Below are 19,537 nucleotides of genomic sequence, written 5' to 3' on the forward strand. Positions count from 1 at the left end.
GAAATACATTTTCTTGTAGATTTCGAGCTCTAGAACTCAATTCCGGCATCGTTTCTTTGATTAGTGCAACCGTTTTTCCAGAATCGACCTTTGAAATGTCGAAATTTTTAGAAATTCTCAAAAATTCACATTTCATATCGATTCTTTCGAAAATGTTGCTCCGTGACCATCAACACATTATATTTTTAGAATCAGCATGTCGAGATCTGCGTCCCTGAATTTTTTCACAATTTTTAGACAACTTTTTTAAAAGTGAAATTTTTTCAATGGTCCCCCCTTCTTCAAATTTCGGCCAAATTTTGACATTTTCGAAACTTCACTAAATACATTTTCTTGTAGATTTCGAGCTCTAGAACTCACTTCCGGCATCGTTTCTTTGATTAGTGCAACCGTTTTTCCAGAATCGACCGTTGAAATATCGAAATTTTTAGAAATTCTCAAAAATTCACATTTCATATCGATTCTTTGGAAAATGTTGTCCCGTGACCATCAACACATTATATTTTTAGAATCAGCATGTCGAGATCTACGTCCTTGAATTTTTTCACAATTTTTAGACAACTTTTTTAAAAGTGAAAATTTTTCAATGGTCCCCCCTTCTTCAAATTTCGGCAAAATTTTTACATTTTCGAAACTTAACGAAATACATTTTCTTGTAGATTTCGAGCTCTAGAACTCAATTCCGGCATAGTTTCTTTGATTAGTGCAACCGTTTTTCCAGAATCGACCGTTGAAATGTCGAAATTTTTAGAAATTCTCAAAAATTCACATTTCATATCGATTCTTTCGAAAATGTTGCTCCGTGACCATCAACACACTATATTTTTGGAATCAGCATCTCGAGATCTACGTCCCTGAATTTTTTCACAATTTTTAGACAAGTTTTTTCGAAACTACAGAACCGATTGTTGTCAAATTTTATGTGGATATTATGAATAACATATAGATGGTAAAACGCTAACAAAACTTTGTCTAATCATCCTCATCAACAATATGATGACTTCAGTTCAGAATTGTGCATAGGTTTTAAATTGCGTAAATAATTTAGTCCTATACGTGTAGTTTATGAATCCGTGTTGAATTTTTACCTAAGACGTCCAAATCTAAAGAAAATTGAAATTGTACATAACATTTTGCAATTTAATTTTAAAACTCCAAAACCGAAGGCTTTGAAATCTTGTAGAAGTTTTTAAGTTATCGTAAGCGTAGTAAATTTATTCCCTCAAAAATCAATGCCGTCATCTCAAAATGTTGCCGAATAAATCCTATCTGAACTAATGATACGCTCGTGGTTTATCATTCCATTTATATTTTTTGGAATTGCTTTTACAGGTACCCAAAAAAATTGCTGAAATATTGATGGCGCCATCACATACATAATTTTGTAAAGTAAAAATCTCATTTGAAACAAACGCGTAGCACGCTTCTTTACATTTACTTAATTTATTTTAACTTATAGGGATTCTCATAAGAAAAAATAAAATTCTCAAAACTAGATTTTATAATTTTCCGAAAAAGCTGGATGTTTTATTGTACACTTCTAGAGTTCTGTCGAAATAACCTTCGATTAATTTTTTAGTTCATATTTTCTGAAGATAATGAAGTTTATACTTGTCAAGTTATGCAACTTAATATACACCACATGGTATATTTGTACATATAATTTCGGTAGCAATTGATAAATAAATAAATTCTTAAACGGATATTTGAATATTTGCTATACATTTTCTTTTTTATTACTGCATGACAACGAAAGTTGTAATAATAATATGACTGCAGCGCCCTCCATAAGAAACTAAACCTAAACATAGTTCGAGAGTCCAAAAATAAAAGCCTTTTAGTATGAAGATTTCAATTTTCAAGACGACAGCCAGGAAACGCTTATTTATTCACTAATATCATTATAGTTATAACAGATTTACAACACACTGTTATCGTTATTGTTAATTCGGTAAGTAAAATTTTACATAACAATCAACCAAGGGGACAAAACTTGAACAAGAAAATCACCACGTGATTCTTATTAACCTTATTTATTTTTTCTGTGTTCCGTCCCTCCATATTAATTATTTATTAGCATAAAGTTGGCCAACTTTTTGACTTTAATAAACTTGTAACTTCTAAACTTCCAAATTGGTTTCCTTGTAGGATATATTGCATTTTCAACTCGTGTTTTCATTAATTTTGTCCCTTACTTTAATTTCACGATAAATTTTGATTTACAAAGTGTAACCCGAATTTCAGCTCAAATCTTCATTATAGTTTATGACTTAAAACTTAACTAATTACCAGACCTTTACGAAGTTTGTTAAGGTTAGAGCGCCCCTTCTGCCTTTATTTATATTTAAATTTAATTTTAAGAAGCCAACCCCCAAATTCTGTTTGGCTTCATTTCATTTTCCCGCCCGCGTCGCTCAATTATGGTTACTTTGCACTTCGCGTTTAGCGAAGTTGGCGTGCCTGGAATTTCAAAACAAAATTTGTTGAATTTTTCACTCGCCGCCATTTTCAGTTAAAAGAAACGAAATTGTTTGACCAAAGGGACGCTTCAACGAATCGTAAGTGAAACATCCCCTAATTTGCCAACAACAACTCACTGAAACAAATCCGCACAACAACACTCAAATATCGCGTTGATTAACTCTCTATTTTTGAGGTTAGTTTTGTGTTGTTGAAGAGAAAGTCGTTTCGGATATGGAAGAGCAGCACAAGGCTGCTGCTGCGGCAGGACCGTCATTGGGGTCTTCTTCAACGCGAAAGAAGCAAGAAGACAAGTATCGCAAGAAGGATCCCAAGTCTTGGGAGAACATTATAAAGTTCATCGCTTCAATGGAAGATTCAGCCAAGTTTCTGTACATCGAAACCAAGTACAAGGAGCTGTACAACGAAGATAGACAGTTGAATGTGGTTTATCAACAATTGGTAAGACAAAATGCAGCTCTCCAGAAAGAGATGGATCACAATCAAACCGAATTGGCCAAAAGTATTGTGGCAAGGGCTCGTCTAGAGAACCTCTGCCGGGAGTTACAAAAACAAAACAAGCAGATTAAGGTAAGTAAAACAAGCGTGATATACTATCATTTGTATGTCAAACAGTCATCACTGAACAAAAAATTAAAGAGTATTTTTAATCTACTCTAATTTTTAACTAAAAATATATTTACAATACTGAACTTTTTTTTAATACACAGGGTGTTTCATCGTCAACGACCAAAATTGCCGCTTTTTGAGCACACAAATTTACTTTCATTACAATACTTTCCTTGCGTTTGGGCACTATAAATGGCATGAAATTGTTTATACTATAGTTGTTATAGTCCAAATTTATCCCCTCCCCCTTTTTTTTGAAGTACAATTATATAAATTATAAAATCTGATTCTGGGAATTTTATTACATATTTATTTTTTTTGTGTGATGACCGCTATAAGTTAAAATCGTAACTCATGGACAGTAAAAAATGTGCATGTGGCAAAAATAAACGTAATATGCCTGATTAAAAAGATGACATTCCAATATTATTCCTGGAAATTTGAAAATCATTTATTAAGAGAACTTGAACATTTGAAACAGGTAGGTATATGTCATTCTTTTAATAACAAAAATATGTGTTTTTTTTATTATTATTATTTAGTCAGTAAAATGGTATACAACAAAATGTGAAGTCCAGGTAGACAATTTTCTAATTTCAAAAATTTGTTATACAGCTATGATTGGCGAAAAGATACTCACTATTTAAGCTGTGTTACTTTGTAATGTTGTTTTGTTAATTTTAATAACAAAAAGATTTGTGGTTGCATAAATGTAGCTGCTAGTTATCAATAATTCATGATTTTTACCTCTCGACCGTAAGCTGTTTTTTGTCTTAATATGTGTAGACTTCTTTTCATAAGATGAAACTTAAAACATGTTTAAAGTGGAAAATTTGTATAAAGAAATATCTATTTTGCAATTAGGCTCCGCCCCGGGGGCGGGGTTAATATTTTGTCTGCATACATAGTATTCTTTGAATAACATGATACTCGAAAACATGTTTTTAATTCCTCGTACAGAAATAAGTATTTTGCAGTTAAGCTGCGCCTCTTGGTTGACGGTGAATAAAAAAATCATCACAATTGAGATAGGGCGGGTGGGTGGGCGTACAAATAATCGTCGAATCTACCGGAGCGATGGTTGTAAAATTTTATATAAATATTAGGAACATCGTATAGACGGTAAAATACTAACCAAAATGTGTCTGATGACCCGCTCCAACAATGGGATGACCTCATTTCCAAATTTTACAGTAGCAGATGTTGTTTAAATTTTATAAAATAACATACTCCTGCACTTGTGGCTTAAATCCCTTAATTGTGATTTCATTATCATTGCCTGCCCTCCATTCTCCAAAACAAAAAATAATTGGAAAAATTCTATGTAATGGTACAAAAGCTAGAAATATTTGTCAGTTAGACAGATTTTGGGGTTGTAGTAGCGAAATCAACTTGCCAACTCATGCAGACCTGATATTTCTTACTTTAATAATACGTGGAAAACATCTATGATGTTACTATAAAAGTTGAAACAATATTTAAAACGACACATTTCTGTCCGTTTCAATACCATAAAAAAAGTAAAACACTACATAATTGGTTCATAATTCACTCTAATACATAAATCTTTAAGATAACGAGTATTTCTTATAGGAAGAAAACATGGCCAAAATTAAAGAAGAAGAAGAGCGCCGCAAAGAAGTATCTCTAAAATTTGCTGACAAACTCAATGATATTAATAGCATGATGGAAGATAATAAAGAAAAAAGTGATAAGTTGCGAGAAGAAAATCTCAAAATGACTGCTAAATTAGCTGATCTTTATGCTCAATTCCAAAAGCGCGAGGAAGATATATCCAAAATGTCTCAGCAGTTAGAGCTCGAGAGACAATTTTCTCAAGCTACATTAACAAAAATGGAGCTTGAAATAAAAGCGGAGAAAGAATTACATCTGCAAGAGCAAACACTGATGAAAGGCAATTTAGAAAAAAGCGAAGCAAACTGTGCCGTGCTTTTAAGTACAGTAAAAGGTCTCCAAGATCATATTGATGTATACAAACATCAATATGAGGACTTTGAAAGCACAATGTCAAAAAGTACTAAAGTCTTCGATAATTTTAAGTTTGAAATAGCGAATATGACCAAACAAGTAAATCACTTAGAAGAAGAATGTTTGTCTTGGAAGCAGAAATTCCAGCAGAGCATGAAAGCTTTGGTTGAAATGAGCGAACAAAAGAAGGGCCAGGACGCTCATTTAAGAAGTGTGGATAAGAAAATTGAGCAGTTGAATAAACTGTGTAGGCAGTTACAAAGCGATAGGAGTAGTTATTTGAAGTTATTAAAGACGCACGGCATTGAACCGCCTCCGAGTGCTATTCCGAAAGGAAAACCGGCCGACAATGTAGTTCCTAAAACGTCAACTGCTGACATGACTGAAAAAGAAAAGGAGCTCGAAGCTCTAAAAGAAAATTTAAAGGCTGTTCAAGATGAGTTAACTCGGTTAAATGTTGATGAGATTGAAAAATCTGAACCCACCAAGACTGATTCATCTAGTCAAGATATGGAAGATGAAACTCTGAGTAAGTTTTAAAAAAATACTACTTGAGATTTGAAATTTTTGTTTCAGTAGCAACAAATGTGCAATTTGAAGAGGAGAAAATATCAAATGAAAAAAGTGTATCCCCAGTGTCTAGTCAGAAAGTAGTTGTTTTTATAGATAGCGACAAGGGTAAGAATAATTTCTAGCTAATCAGTTAAACTATTTCAAAATATTTTAGGAGTAATTGAAGAAGTTAATTTAATCGACTCCCAGCCAATTGAAAAAAATACTGCTAGTACTAGTGCAAAGCATTAAGTGAAACAATTGGTAAATGCCAATGTTCACTTGTGATCTGTTTTTCTTTGTTTCAATGGTGCTGTTAATGTTATATTATTTTTGTTTTTGTATTATTAGTGTGTTCACACTTGTATTAAAGTCGTACTTATTTTCATTCTGACCAAATTGCGCTTTTGGTTTGATCATACGTTTTACGTTGTCCTAGTTTTGTTTATTATATCATGAATATTTGTAGTTGTAGGGTACCTACTACAACAAAAGTTAGAACTCAACACTTGGTGATTTACTTCAAGAATATTATGAATCACCTTGTGACCTATTTCTCAATGTTTTGTTACGTTTCTTGTGTTTGTTTGTTTTTTTAAGTTAATAGGCATTGTTTCAACTTTGATTTGCAGAATTGAATTTTTAGTTTATTTTTAGACAGCACCATTGACTTTGTTTTTGTTAACTATTTTGATTACAGTGCCTTTAAACCTTATTTAATGAGTTACAAAAATAAAATTTGCTAAAACACTTTGTTTTAATGTGGATTTGTAAATGTTCGACAAGTTTTGAAGAATACAGTGGTAGTTTCGTCTGACGGACGGTTAAGAATGCCAAACAGTAATGTGTAAATTGTGCTGCCTACCACAAAAGTTAAATACCTACAAGTCCAACAAATCCCGCTGCTTTGAAACATGCCGGATTGACAGAGGAGGCACTTGCCATAGGGCCAAGTGTGGCTAAATTCAATTCCAAATTATTAAAAATATTTGAAACAGGTGCTTTTTGTTCTAAATTTAGGAATCGGGTAGTTTCAATTCCAAATTATTAAAAATATTTGAAACAGATACTTTTTGTTCTAAATTTAGGAATCGGGTAGTAACCGTCTTCGCTAAAATGTAAGCGATATTTTTATGCTGCGGGTAAAAGCTTGGCGCCATGGCGTTCAAGACCGGAAGTCGGTATGTCAGACACCAGGACCCAATAAATACAGGTGATCTTTTTAACCTGAAACTTTCAAATATCTCGAAAAATAATCAACACAAAAAATCTCCAGAATCAAAATTTAATCATGTCGCGCGAGAAATATATCAGTGTTAAAATTGGACCTCCTCCCCGCCTCCTTGTAGGTGGGGCAGAGGTTAACTTCGAAACCTTAAATGGGAACTGCTATTTGCTGAAACATTTTTTCGATTCGTGATAGATGGCGCTGAATCGAAAAAAATCAAATTTTTCGGATTCCTCCTACTGAGATCCTATGCATACCACGTTTTATGTAAATACCCAAAATTCGTCGTCAAAAAAGTTTATTCATGTTGCAAATTTCGAATAATTCGGAAATTGTTACCTGCAGAAATGTAAATGACTATTAAACCACTTTTAGCGTAACCCAGGAATAAGGATGTGGGCGAAGTAGTTTTCTGTTCCCTTCGGAATGCTTAATTAACGTAAGTCCCCTTGTCTCTCACATATCAGGGTGCTCGATTTAAGTGAGTTCTCGGCCTTTCACGTATCAGGCTACTTCATTTATGTGAGTCTCTTCACCTCTCACTTATCAGGGTGTTTAATTTACATGAGTCCCCTCGCCTCATCATCTTTCAATTAAAATGGTCGCCTTCGAATTCAATGCATATTGAATGTTGTACACTGAGAGATGTGTCTGCTTGAATTTCGGCACAAGCATTTCTGATTCGGCCAATCATATTCTCACGTGTTGTTGAAAAAACTTTGTCTTTGGGTTAACCCCACAAAAAGAAATCTCGCGAACTAAGATCTGGTACTCTGACAGCCCAATTTACCGAACCAACTCTACCGATCCAGTGACCTTTGAAACATTCTTGAAATCATGATCACGTACTCCACGATCACCTGCTACCATCGACTAGTGTGCTGGACAACCATCATGTTGAAACCACATGTTCTGTTGCACTTCTGAATTCAAGTTTTCAAGCAATGTTGGCTTTTCATGTTCCAGAATGTCTCGGTACATTTCACCATTCAAGTTGCCTTCAATAATGTGGTTGCTAAATAAATCCTATCTTAAATGTGCAAAATATGATGAGTCTGTACTCGTGATTTATCACTGCATTAATATTTGTTAGATTTGCTTATACGGGATGCCTCAAAAAATTAATGACTGAATCAATTTATTTTATTGATTAAATCAAGGATTGCAGAACTGAATCCTCTTAAATCTTATAGACGTTTTGAAGTTATTGTAAGCATGATAACTTTTTATTCAAAATGTATCTGTTTATCAACCCCAAAAAATTCGTCATCGCAAAATTGTGTAAAGAAAAAACTCAACTCAAAAATTCTGGATATATTTCATTGTACTTCAGGAGCGAAACAACTTTCGACCAATTTTTTTACTCTGATGTGTTAACAGATATCTAGTGAAGTCCATCATCAGAACTCAGATGAAACTTCAGATTTACAACGGACTTAGACAAACAAGCATTTGTGGATCACCTTGTCTGTATCTTAAATAATCCAGTTGTTAGTCAAATTGTTTTAATTACTCTTGCCGCTTCTAACAAATGCATTTTTGGAGCGTAAAAATAAACAATACTCGTACTAAATATTTGTAATGTAGCATGTCATCACACGCAAATTGCATAATAAAATTATAACTACATGACATACTGTAAACTAAAGTGTGAAAATTGTGTAAAGTCTTTAAATAACATGAACTGAAATTATTTTCAAAAAAGTCGAATGTGGCAAGATATTAAAATATACCTACACTTTTACGATTAGATTATGCATTTAACAAACTAATAAATTAAAATTTAACTATTATCACCTAATGTGAGTACTAGTATACTAATAAAATCATAAGTGTTTGGATAATAATTTTTTGAAATTGTGCCACAGTAATAATTTTTATGATAGACATATAAGACTATAAAAATTGGCAACCATTAAATACAAAATTTATTTTTTGTCAAACCGCAACTTACCAGGACACTTTTATTACAGAGAATGTTCTATTGACCAATGTTACGGACACATAAATATTCTTTGAATTTTATAACGATATTGACACAATTTACTAAGACTTTAGTCATACTTTGGCAATTCCATTAAATAAATCCCTTATGTAGGTACGGTTTAACGCTCTCTGTTAACATAAAATGTATCGCGGAAGTAACATATCCATGTTAAAATAATACTGGATAATGCAACTTTTAAAGTATCCGTTACATTTATGAAAAAATGTATAACGGTACGGCAGTTTGCGCAACCACGATATTTTCTCGTTCGATTCGTGCAGTTAAAGCACAAAGAAGATAACCATGGACAGTTACTCGATAATCAAGAAAGCAAGAACACAGTTTTCAACTGTACGAAAAGGATAATAAATAACTGAAATATATTTTAAACTAGAGCGTTATTATTTGTAGTTTACCTAACCTACAATCAGTTAGGAGAAGATTGCTAAGTTCGGTTCTGCTTTTTTTGTCTTTTTAAAGCGTTAACACGATTCTTGCAGCGAAACAATGCTAATCGACGCATACATAATACACCTTGTTTGTCGGTGGCTATTACGGATCTGGCAGAGGTTATTAGGTCGATCTACAGTGATGTCATAAAAGAAAGTTATCAAAATTTCCCAAGCATCATCCATAATTTTACACCCAACACTTTTTACAGGGTGAGGTTCGGATTTACCCATGCGTTACTCGCGAAAACTGGAAAAAGAGAAATACCAACTATTTCATTTTTTAATAACTTCTACATAACTACATATTTTAGAATGTCCATTAACAAACTGTTTTAAAACAAATCTACATTGTAAATATGAAGTGTGCAAAACAAAGTCGCTAGCAATGTGCACAACTCCATGAATTTTTTAATCCTCCATCTACGATATAATATAATAACCAACAGCTAATCCAGTTACCGGATAATTAGGTATCCATCCAGAAAATGAAGATATCGTCAAAAAATTTATTCGTTTGAATGCACGCCCGATTCACCGATAAATTTCAGTATATTTGAATTTTCTTGCTGTCAAAATGTATCAGTTATATTGTAGATTGTTTGATATAATTTAATGTCATCATCAAACCCATCACGTTTCCAGAGAGTTTCATAAGCAAATCATTTATAAATAACGTAAAAAATTGTCGTCTCAGGTTGGTTCCTTGAGGTACTTCTGTTTTTGAATGATAGTGAGAGAATGTAAAGGCATTAGACTGGACGTAATTAGCACACTGCGTTTTGGTATGAACCCATCTTAGGACAAAGAAGGAACAGAGGGAATATGGTAGTACATTTTGCTATATTCCTTCTTATTATGATAATTGTAACATGATGCCTTGTTTTCTTTTTCTAATATTCAGCGTTTCAAATTTACTATCACTTCTGCATTTTAAGCATTATTGGTATTTTACTTTCTACTCTTTTTTGTGTTTTCCAGTGTTAATTTATATGCAGAACTTAGGTCATTTAGTTTAGACTGAATGTCCTCTGGGTATGCAAAACGTTGTTTATGCTACTTTTCCCAAAAACTTTTGTTCATTTTATTTTTGGACTGTCTTGCATACTTAATAGTCTATATTGTGTTAATGTGTGTATTCTATTTTCCTCGTTTTACATAATAAAATAACATACATTAATAACGACAAAGAACGAAAGTTCTTCAAACATTTATTAGTTATTATTGTTCAGGAAAATCGATTGATTCACTTTCAAAGTGGAAAGCTTCACTTTTTCTTTAAACATAGTGCATTTAAATCTATTACGGATATTACTGTTTTAAGTACAGCAATAAAACATATAAGAGCAAAATGCTGTGAAGTGGATTCAGTCGAGCTACTTGAAAATAAACCTACTGTTTGACACTTAAGAGTTTTTACTACCTGTACGATTTTAATTATTATGGCGTTGCCGCTGCCATTAATATTGAATGAATGAATGAATTTATATTATCAAAACAATACTTTATGAGCTGTTTGTCAAACTACTGTAACGATTCGTTTTAAATTCAACTTTACAACAAAATAGAAAACCTTGTAGTTTTACTATTTCTTCGATTCCACTGGATATTAGAAAGCAAATCCATTTTTTTATTATAACATTTGATTTTATTAATTTAATTAACAACAGGATCTCCGTTCACTTAAAGACTTTTTTCGTAAGCTTTCTTAAAGTAAGTTTTATAGCACGTTTGACGAAGTTGTTCGTAACAAAATAAAATAATAAAATCACAGTGTGGATATAATTCATCACAAACTAATTTAGATTATAAGCAAAAAACTACAATGACGTAGTGCCTGTTACAGTCTTTATGCTTTTTCTATTGTGTATTAAGACGCTTTTTTACATTCGATCTCGTCGTGGAATAGTTATTAAATCAAAATTACGCTTTATTGCCGAGAATCATTCGAGCTGTAATAATTCAAAGTGACAGTTCATTTTTTTAATCTAAAACTAAAAGATATATTTTGTGTTCTACCGCAAATGACATAACAGAGACAGCAACCAATTTAAATGGAACATAAATGTACTTAGCAAAAGAAAGTACAACGTGAAGATTTATTGCAGTTTTAAAACGTAAATGTTTAATATTTCCTTAGTAAAGTCATAAAACATTATGGTTTGACTAACACATTTATTATTAAAAACACGAAATCTTTTCTCATTTAAAAGAAGCACAAAATGAAGATGATTACTCTATATATCTTTGTATGTAAACTTTCACAAGCTTCTGATGATATCTTTTTTTTTCTTCTTTGCTTTCGTCTTCTTTACTACAAACCCAGTAGCCCACATTCATTCGTGTACGCTTTTAAAATAAATTCATGCAATCCAACAATAACAAGGCGCAAATTTTTAATATTCGTGGTTGTCTAATTATTATTTCATCAAATTACAATCCAACTGTCAAACTCAGTCACACAACAAATTATGATTTATAATACTACTATAACGATAAGCGGTAAAATAATAAAGAAACTATAAATTTCAAGGGGTACGTTGGTGCTCAGTTGGATTTTTTCATTTTCAAGATATAACGAAAGTGGCAGTTTTACTTTGCCGCGTTTAGAGAAACTTTTGCCGATGCAGTTGCAAAACGGACTGACTGAAATGAGTCTAATTTTAGTTCTAAGATTTAGATATATCGTGCGAAGGATGATTGCATTTGGTGCAATCGTTAACTAATACCTACATGTCAAAATGAGATGAGTGGATTATTAGAAACAGGACAGGGCCACAAGCATTTCCCCACAATGCAAGATAATAACCCAACCAATATAATTTGGTTGCAAAATGAATGTATCCAATTAAGCAAACTGACGAACAATATCTCTAATCAAACATAAAGTAGAAAATTCACCATATAAAAACAATAAACACAACGCGACAAGTTGTAAATGGATTAAGAAATATCGACAGTGAGGGGATACTTCTTATTATTATCAGCGTCGTTGCTGGTTGGTAAAGCCAAGTACCATTGATACCGTTACTTGTTTGGTTTGGACTGGGTCAACTTAACAGTCTTAACATCGACATCTGAAGAGCGAAGTCTTGCGCGCGAGTTGGTGTTTAGCCGTCAAAGTGCGTGCAGTGAATGGTGCTAAAAACAAAGTGCTGCAATGAAGTGTATTAGTGTGTTGTTATTTATAACAATATTTGGTATGTAACGCTTTTTTGCCTGTAAATATGTATAGAGCATGGTGTAACAACTCAAATTCTCGTAGAATGTTTTTATTTGAACGGGGATTTAAAAACGTTTCCGGTAACCGGAGTTGATAACTTTGCAGTAACTTCCTGATTTAGTCTTCGTTCAGTAAAACCATTGGCCTGAATTACATTTAACCGAAAGCGAAAAATAATGGAAATTTGTACAGAATTTGGTCACTTTCGAATGACTAATAAAGTGCATAAATGCACTCTGGGGCAATTAAGGTAATGTTTTTGTCACTTTAAAACGCATTTAGGACCCTTCGTGCAAATGATTCATTCAAGTAAAACGAAAAGCAAAAAAGTAGAAACCGCGCGGAGGTGGATATTTTCCAAGTTGTCAACTTCACGCACAGCTTGACCGGAATAATAACAGTTTTCATGACGAAAGTGTTGCTTGTAAGATACTGTAGCATGTAATATAGTAGCTTCATTACTAATAAAAATGTAAAATAGTTTTCATTTTCTGTCTGAGCAAACTTTCGGAACTAAACGGTGTTACCTGATGGACAATGTAGGTTAGTAGGTTTGATGTGTTACAAATTGCCAAATTACAATTAAACGTTTAAACCATCTTTTCCATTCCTTATTGTAGAAAATTTTCTTGCGGTTTAATTACTTTTAAAAGTTGCCGACCTTACCGTATTTCCCAAACTCTCTTGCAACATATCTCACCAAGCAGAATCAAAAACATTAATGCAAATTGGACAATTTTATTAAATATGTCTTTTTCGTTTACGCAATCGTGATATAACAATTGTAACCTTAGCTCGATCATCTGGATCGGAGCAAAACCGCTCGGTTTTTCCCCCAGTTTTACATAACGCAATATGCAAGTTATTTCCGACAAAATTTGTGGGAACTTCGGCCATTTTTGATATAATAACCTGGCAATTGTGTATAATTCGCGTTTTCCTAGAAAAAAAAATACAATTAAGGCCACTGCAATTGAACCGCAAGAAGTTTCTATCTTGGTGATGTAACCTAACGAGCGACTCTTCGGAAGGGATGGAATTGTTGCACCCCGTGTCTATGGAGAAATGTAGGCCAAAGAAAAATTAAATGTCAAATTTTAATTGCAGGCGGCACATGGCGGCTAGGCCGACCGACCTGCGTTTTGGAATCAGATTTTGGATTTACCCTCAACTGTGCTTTTAAGAAATCTGGCCTGTTTCGAGTTAGAAATCTTGGTGGTGTCAAGGCTCACATAGGCCTGGGTAATCTATCTTCTTTGCTTCATTATTCTTCGTCTGCAGTGTAGAATAGCTTCATACAGTTTATCTTACCTTCATCATTTTTTGTAATTAGTGTATTATCTGTAGTAACATCATTCACATTATAAGTGTACAAGGGGTCCAAATTATTGACGTAATACCTATCCATTTAACTATAACTACAACTTAACACTTCGTAGAACCTTTAAACCATTTGAAACTTTCTAAACAACTACATTATTAACTACCTTATCTAATGACGTCTACTGTAGAACTAGCTATTATTTTAATATCAAAATACTTTTTTTGGTAGTCGATTGATTTTCGATATTTAGTATTCGAATTCCTTACAACCTTCTCTGTATTTGTATATTTTTCGGTCAGTGATAACGTCAAAGTTATTAGCAACGAAACAAGAATTTTAAGCAGAATAAAAAATCAGTTTGCCCAAAATTTTGAAACACAAACATTCATACTTAAAATTTTTAAAATGTTCTGCCTTTCCATTACACATCATATATATCTTGCGATGTGATTAAAAAAATCTAGAATCTAAATCCGTTGTATTTATGTGGTATATCAAACATACTTACGTATAAAGAAAAACAGGGTGCATATCCTGCATCATATAATTTATAGTGTTCTAAATAACAAATAAAGCTTCCAAAAAGTGCTAAGGAACGCGTTAAAACAGTATCTCTATATGTGGGGGTATTATATTATACTGAGTGTCCCCGATTTATTTTTATATGCAATTATATCTTCCAACTTTCACGCTACTTCATCGAACTTCTCACATTTAACAAGAATGTTTTGTTGTATAAAAATAAAAACACTTGTTATTGTCACTATCACTTTCTATAAGACGCTAGACATATTTTTCCAAAATGGTAAATTGCTACATATGTTTTTTGCAATTTTCACTTAACAATGATATGATTTCACCCTCAAATATATTCCTTGGCTAGCTGTCAATTTTTGATGAAAATGTTACTTTACTATTTCATGCTCGAATGTTAAACTGGACCAATAGTTAGTTACTTATATTTTGCATTAATTATGAAAACAAACAATGTGGTCTGGTGCGGTGACTGTACATATTGAACAAAAATAGATGTGTAAAAATTATTACGTATTAAATTCAACAATATTATGAAATTCAAAAGTATGTCATTCTGATGACGTCATGACGTTGAGAAAATCAAATAGAACATCTCAACTTTAAAAATTATTTTTGAAATTTCTTTAAATATCCTCTTGCCGCCACCACTGGCAACCACTGCTCACTTTTTCCATTTGAACTTTGTACCACAATACTTTGCATAATTAATAAAACCATTCTTATTATTATTTGAATGTGAAGGACAGTAATAATACCACAAGTTCTAAACACATGTTTTTCTCATAAACAGAAAGAACAGAAATATGTGCCTGTAAAGCATTTTAAATGTGGCGAAATGGTAGTATTAAGTCAACCAAAACAAATTGTAAGATACTCGTTTACTACAATAATAATTAGACATTATATTTACAAAGGAAGAAATAGCTAATACGAACGATATAATAACCGTTCAGCTTTCATTAGAAAAGAAAACAAATACCATTACAATTTCTAAGAGTGCAGTAAATTCGTCGGAAATTGTGGTTCTTCTTGATATATTTTATTCTGATCTCTTTTCGTATATTCTAACATGAAATCTTTGTAGCAATAACATTATTTCTATCTTTTTGTGGAAAGCAACGTTGGCAAAACGCAAAATTTGGCAGAATATAGGACATAAAACAGAAAGTTATCATCATAAGCGTAAAAATACAGAAGGGGTTGACCAGTCAGTAAACAGACCTCAAACAATAGGACTGAGTTCCTGCCGAGGTTGGTGCATATTTTCCTAGAGTCAACGTGTTCAGTTCGACCAGGGATAAAAATTGGCATATTTGCAGAAATTTTTAATTAAAAATACTATACAATGATTTTGTAGAACTGTGTTTAGCAATTCTGTGCCGCCGGATTTAAATAAAATTAAAGTAACAGCAAAACTCAGCTAAACAGTCAAGGTCTTCTAATATGTTAAAGTTATTTGGGTGATTTTGAAATCCTATACACTATTATCTTATTATATTGTGAATTATTAACATCATTAGAATAAGTAGGTCATATTTAAATCAGTAGGTTTTTAATTGTCATTAATAATAATTTTGCTTATATTCATTACTTATACTTACAAATGATGTTAAAGAATGTCAAAGTACTTTCTTTAACATCATGTTCGTTTTTTTTTTGCAACCGTACATAATTTGGACCACTTGTTATTCTAGGCTCTACTATAACCATTTCTAAATTTGTATGCTCATCTAAATTGGTTATAGCCATTCAACCTTAAGCTTGTTGACCAATGTAATTATAGTTTACAACATTTTTATATCAATTAATTATGTTAGTGTGTATTATTATTTAATTTCCTCCTAGAGTAGTACTAACAACTAGATTCTATCAAATAGAAAGGATATACGTGCATCGTGAATTCATAAAAAATATTGAGTAACGTTTTTATCTGTAACAATGCAGTTAAACAACTTTTACCTCGCTTCGATTAGATTTTCTGGAAAATTAATCATGAAAATCAAATTTTTCATGTTAAATAATTATTAGATCTTTATGAAGTAATTCGATTATGTATACGAGTGTTGTTTTGTCAAGAATTACCAATTATTATTATCGAGTGGATGATCGTTCTTATAATTGTTAACCTTGACTCTGATCACACAATCATTTGAAACGACACAATGACTACTACGATGCACACAAGTTAGAAATTTTCAATTCATTGAGTAACAGAGTTATCTAAAGTTTGTAATTACTGAATATAAGTAGGTAGGTTTCAGTTCCACATATATAAATTTATGGCATGTGGAGAGCTCAACAGTGAGTGTTACAAACTCGTTTCAAATTATCACAAGAATTTAATAGATATTTCTCCATTACTTTATAGGTTTTAGTCTTGGGGATGAACTGGGTTTTAAGGAATCTCTGTCTAATGTTGAAAACAATAGAAGACGATCCGCCCAAGCTTCTCGCCTACAAGCCCAACTGATCCAAGCCCAACAAAAAATGAAGGCTGTAAGTCCCAGAAAAAATTTCTTAACGCGCAGTAACTGTGTCGATAGTCCAAGGTTAAAATTTCATAATTAATTTATCTGGTCTTTCTCGTAGGAGAACTCACTTCGGGTTCGTTCACCTGCAGCGTCCGATCCCGTCGAAGTTCCTAACATGCAAGAAGTAATGAAAAAATCGTCAGTTCCGACAGTTCCTCCTTTTAAACCCATACCACCTGCCCCCGAACGACCCCAAGCGCCCAAAACCAACATACCAACCCCCGCAGTCATGGGCATTGCCGTGCCGCCGTACAACCCCATGCCTTCTTCCATTTCGAGACAATCCACCGGCCCGACCTTACCCTCGGAGCCCAGTAAACCCAAAGTGATGGCAGTCGTTGTGCCCATGAACAAAGTGCAATCTAGTGATAAGTTGAGCAGTACGAATTTCGCGCTCAGGACGCTACCGTCTCCAAATAACGAGCTGCCCGCAGTCAATCCTAACTCAATTCAAGCTATTTTGGCCACCAACAACATTACGGAAGACATGTTACAAACGGCGTTAGTTCAAAGACATCAGATGGTGGCCAAACCCAGAACCACAACGACCACAGCAAGACCGGTCAACAAATACGCGAATAGTGTAGGCAAAGTGATGAATGCACCTAAGGAATACTATCCCGTAGGGTACGATAAAAATTTTGATGACAATTTTGCGTCGAGGGTTGAGCTACCGGAAACCTCTTTCTACTGTGGGGACCAGAAACACTTTCCGGGACTTTATGCTGATGAGGACCTGGGATGTATGGTAAGTGGTGTTAAAAAGCTATTCACAACTTTACATTCTCGTCGATTTCGAATAAAGTAATTGCCTAGTGTTGCAATCCCAACCTTGAAATGAGCAGATTTAAAAATAATATAAAGCATTACATACGCAACGCCGGGCTTTCATTTTACACATATTTTTTATTAATTAACATGTCTTCGAATAGAATGAATGACAGTTCAAAAATTGATAATTTAATACCGTTTTTCATGTGGTGTTTTGAAAGAACTTTCTACTGTTAGTAGAACTGATGCTCTGTAGCAATTGCCATTTAACCCAAAGAAAGAGTTAATGATGTAGTAAAAAAATAGCATGCTTCTTTTTGGTTGTCATAATTACACGTTCTAAATGTTTTGTAAACGCACAGTTTATAGAAAAGTGGGCCAGTTTTTAAATTAAGTTACCGCACCTGCATATTATGCAATCAGTCTAATGACAGAAGCTCTTCGGATGATAACAGGACAATTTCCATTCGGTTTTTGTAAGTCAATGGGACGTGGCTTGACCCTTGTTCTTATTGACCTACAGTTTCTCAATCAATTGTCGCCTACACAAGATGATAAAATTATACAAAACGGATCATTTATATACCTTATATTTTCATAACCAAAGACACATTGTTTAATGTCCGCCATTAAACGAAAAAACACCTCGTCAAAGAGAAAGTATAGTTAAAACTGAGATGTAAGTCCGGTTTAGTAAACATATATGGTGCAAATAATAAAAGAAGGTCACGAATGTTTAACAGGTAAATTCCTTTTGTTTCAGGTATTCCACGTGTGCGCTTTGACGGACGATGGTTTAATCATGAAGAGCTTCCTCTGCCCAGAGTCAACACTCTTTGATCAAACAATTCTAAAGTGCAATTGGTGGTTTTACGTAGATTGCAAAAACTCCAAAAAACTCTACGATTCAAATATTCCGATATCTAAAAGCTATCAGCTTATGAAAGCTTTGACGTTTTTCTCTGGGTACAAAAAGGACAGTTCGACAACACCCAAATCGAAAGATAAAGACTGATAATTTTAGTTTGTCTTAGAATATTCAATTTTTCGATGTTAGCAAGGAGGTATTGTACTATGAAAGTAGATGAATAACATGCATCAATTGAGAGACTCTTGATACAGTTTAACAATTTCCCGATCAAGTATACTTTCACATTAGTGTTTCTAGAGAATTCTTTTTTTTGTGTTTCTGTAGCCGGACAAACGAGTTTTCCACATTGGAGTGAAATAACTCGATGTGTAAAGACATTATTTAAGATACTCTCCTTGTTTAACATAAGCTCAAAGGAAAAATCTAAGTCTTATTTATTGTTATGTAGGGGTTATTTAACTACTTATCAGATTAAGGTGCTTTGCAATTAGAAACTCATTAGAAATTTTGATTGTATTAATCAACATCCATGATGTGCTCGTGTAATTTTTACTATTAAGTTAATCAAAAAATTGAACCATGGGTAATAAATACTACTGTGTATATTGATAGAAACAGCAGAAAAACGTTCCTACCGCAACAACTGTGTATCATCGTATTTGAAATCGAGCTTGTTTTAACACCACTTACTGATGTAAAAAATTAACATTTTATTTCTGTCGCATTTAAGATTTTGCACTGGTTATAGGTTATTAAAATTACTCCCAGTTTCAACAGAAATGACGTATTTTTAACTAAAACTGGTTTTACACCCGCGACCTGTCAATTTTTTGATGAAATCTGTAAGTGGGGTTAAGCCAATTGTAACTTTGCCTGTGTTAAAAAACGGTTAGGTGCCTTTGAGAATCATTATCTGTAAATCTATTACCAAATATTTGAATGTCGCATGTAATTGTTATCCCTTTTTTATTACGAATTTTTTATT

At 33.1% G+C, this 19,537-nt stretch overlaps 2 protein-coding genes across 9 annotated transcripts; both read left to right on the forward strand.

Moving 5' to 3' along the window:
* Positions 1-1,851: 1,851 nt before the first annotated feature.
* Positions 1,852-6,343, forward strand: LOC135141203 (alpha-taxilin). Of its 7 annotated transcripts, none has more exons than XM_064072072.1 (5): positions 1,852-1,951; positions 2,657-3,051; positions 4,684-5,608; positions 5,656-5,757; positions 5,807-6,343. In XM_064072072.1, exons 2-5 carry the CDS (start codon positions 2,695-2,697, stop codon positions 5,881-5,883), a joined length of 1,461 nt encoding a protein of 486 aa, XP_063928142.1. In that variant the 5' UTR covers positions 1,852-1,951; positions 2,657-2,694; the 3' UTR covers positions 5,884-6,343. The 7 variants fall into 7 exon arrangements, with proteins under 7 accessions (XP_063928142.1, XP_063928141.1, XP_063928145.1 ...); XM_064072071.1 differs by having other exon boundaries at positions 2,662-3,051; XM_064072075.1 differs by having other exon boundaries at positions 2,678-3,051.
* Positions 6,344-12,321: 5,978 nt separating this feature from the next.
* Positions 12,322-19,535, forward strand: Mtg (mind the gap). Of its 2 annotated transcripts, XM_064072989.1 has the most exons (5): positions 12,322-12,495; positions 13,626-13,760; positions 16,748-16,875; positions 16,969-17,658; positions 18,445-19,535. In XM_064072989.1, exons 1-5 carry the CDS (start codon positions 12,456-12,458, stop codon positions 18,694-18,696), a joined length of 1,245 nt encoding a protein of 414 aa, XP_063929059.1. In that variant the 5' UTR covers positions 12,322-12,455; the 3' UTR covers positions 18,697-19,535. The 2 variants fall into 2 exon arrangements, with proteins under 2 accessions (XP_063929059.1, XP_063929060.1); XM_064072990.1 differs by lacking the exon at positions 13,626-13,760 and having other exon boundaries at positions 12,325-12,495.
* The last annotated feature ends 2 nt before the right edge of the window (positions 19,536-19,537 follow it).

The sequence above is a fragment of the Zophobas morio genome, unplaced genomic scaffold, assembly GCF_036711695.1.
Source record: "Zophobas morio isolate AGI-343-1 ecotype UQ-CSIRO unplaced genomic scaffold, CSIRO_AGI_Zmor_V1 ptg000044l, whole genome shotgun sequence".
NCBI lineage: Eukaryota > Metazoa > Arthropoda > Insecta > Coleoptera > Tenebrionidae > Zophobas > Zophobas morio.

What these genes read in the sequence shown, in the direction of transcription:
- LOC135141203 (XM_064072072.1), top strand. Translation starts at nt 2,695, where the DNA reads ATGGAAGAGCAGCACAAGGCTGCTGCTGCGGCAGGACCGTCATTGGGG. An exon ending in AACAAAACAAGCAGATTAAG is followed by an intron (nt 3,052 to 4,683) that starts GTAAGTAAAACA and finishes TATTTCTTATAG; the next exon opens with GAAGAAAACATGGCCAAAAT. An exon ending in TATGGAAGATGAAACTCTGA is followed by an intron (nt 5,609 to 5,655) that starts GTAAGTTTTAAA and finishes TTTTTGTTTCAG; the next exon opens with TAGCAACAAATGTGCAATTT.
- Mtg (XM_064072989.1), top strand. Translation starts at nt 12,456, where the DNA reads ATGAAGTGTATTAGTGTGTTGTTATTTATAACAATATTTG. An exon ending in GTTATTTATAACAATATTTG is followed by an intron (nt 12,496 to 13,625) that starts GTATGTAACGCT and finishes TTTTAATTGCAG; the next exon opens with GCGGCACATGGCGGCTAGGC. An exon ending in CCCAACAAAAAATGAAGGCT is followed by an intron (nt 16,876 to 16,968) that starts GTAAGTCCCAGA and finishes TCTTTCTCGTAG; the next exon opens with GAGAACTCACTTCGGGTTCG.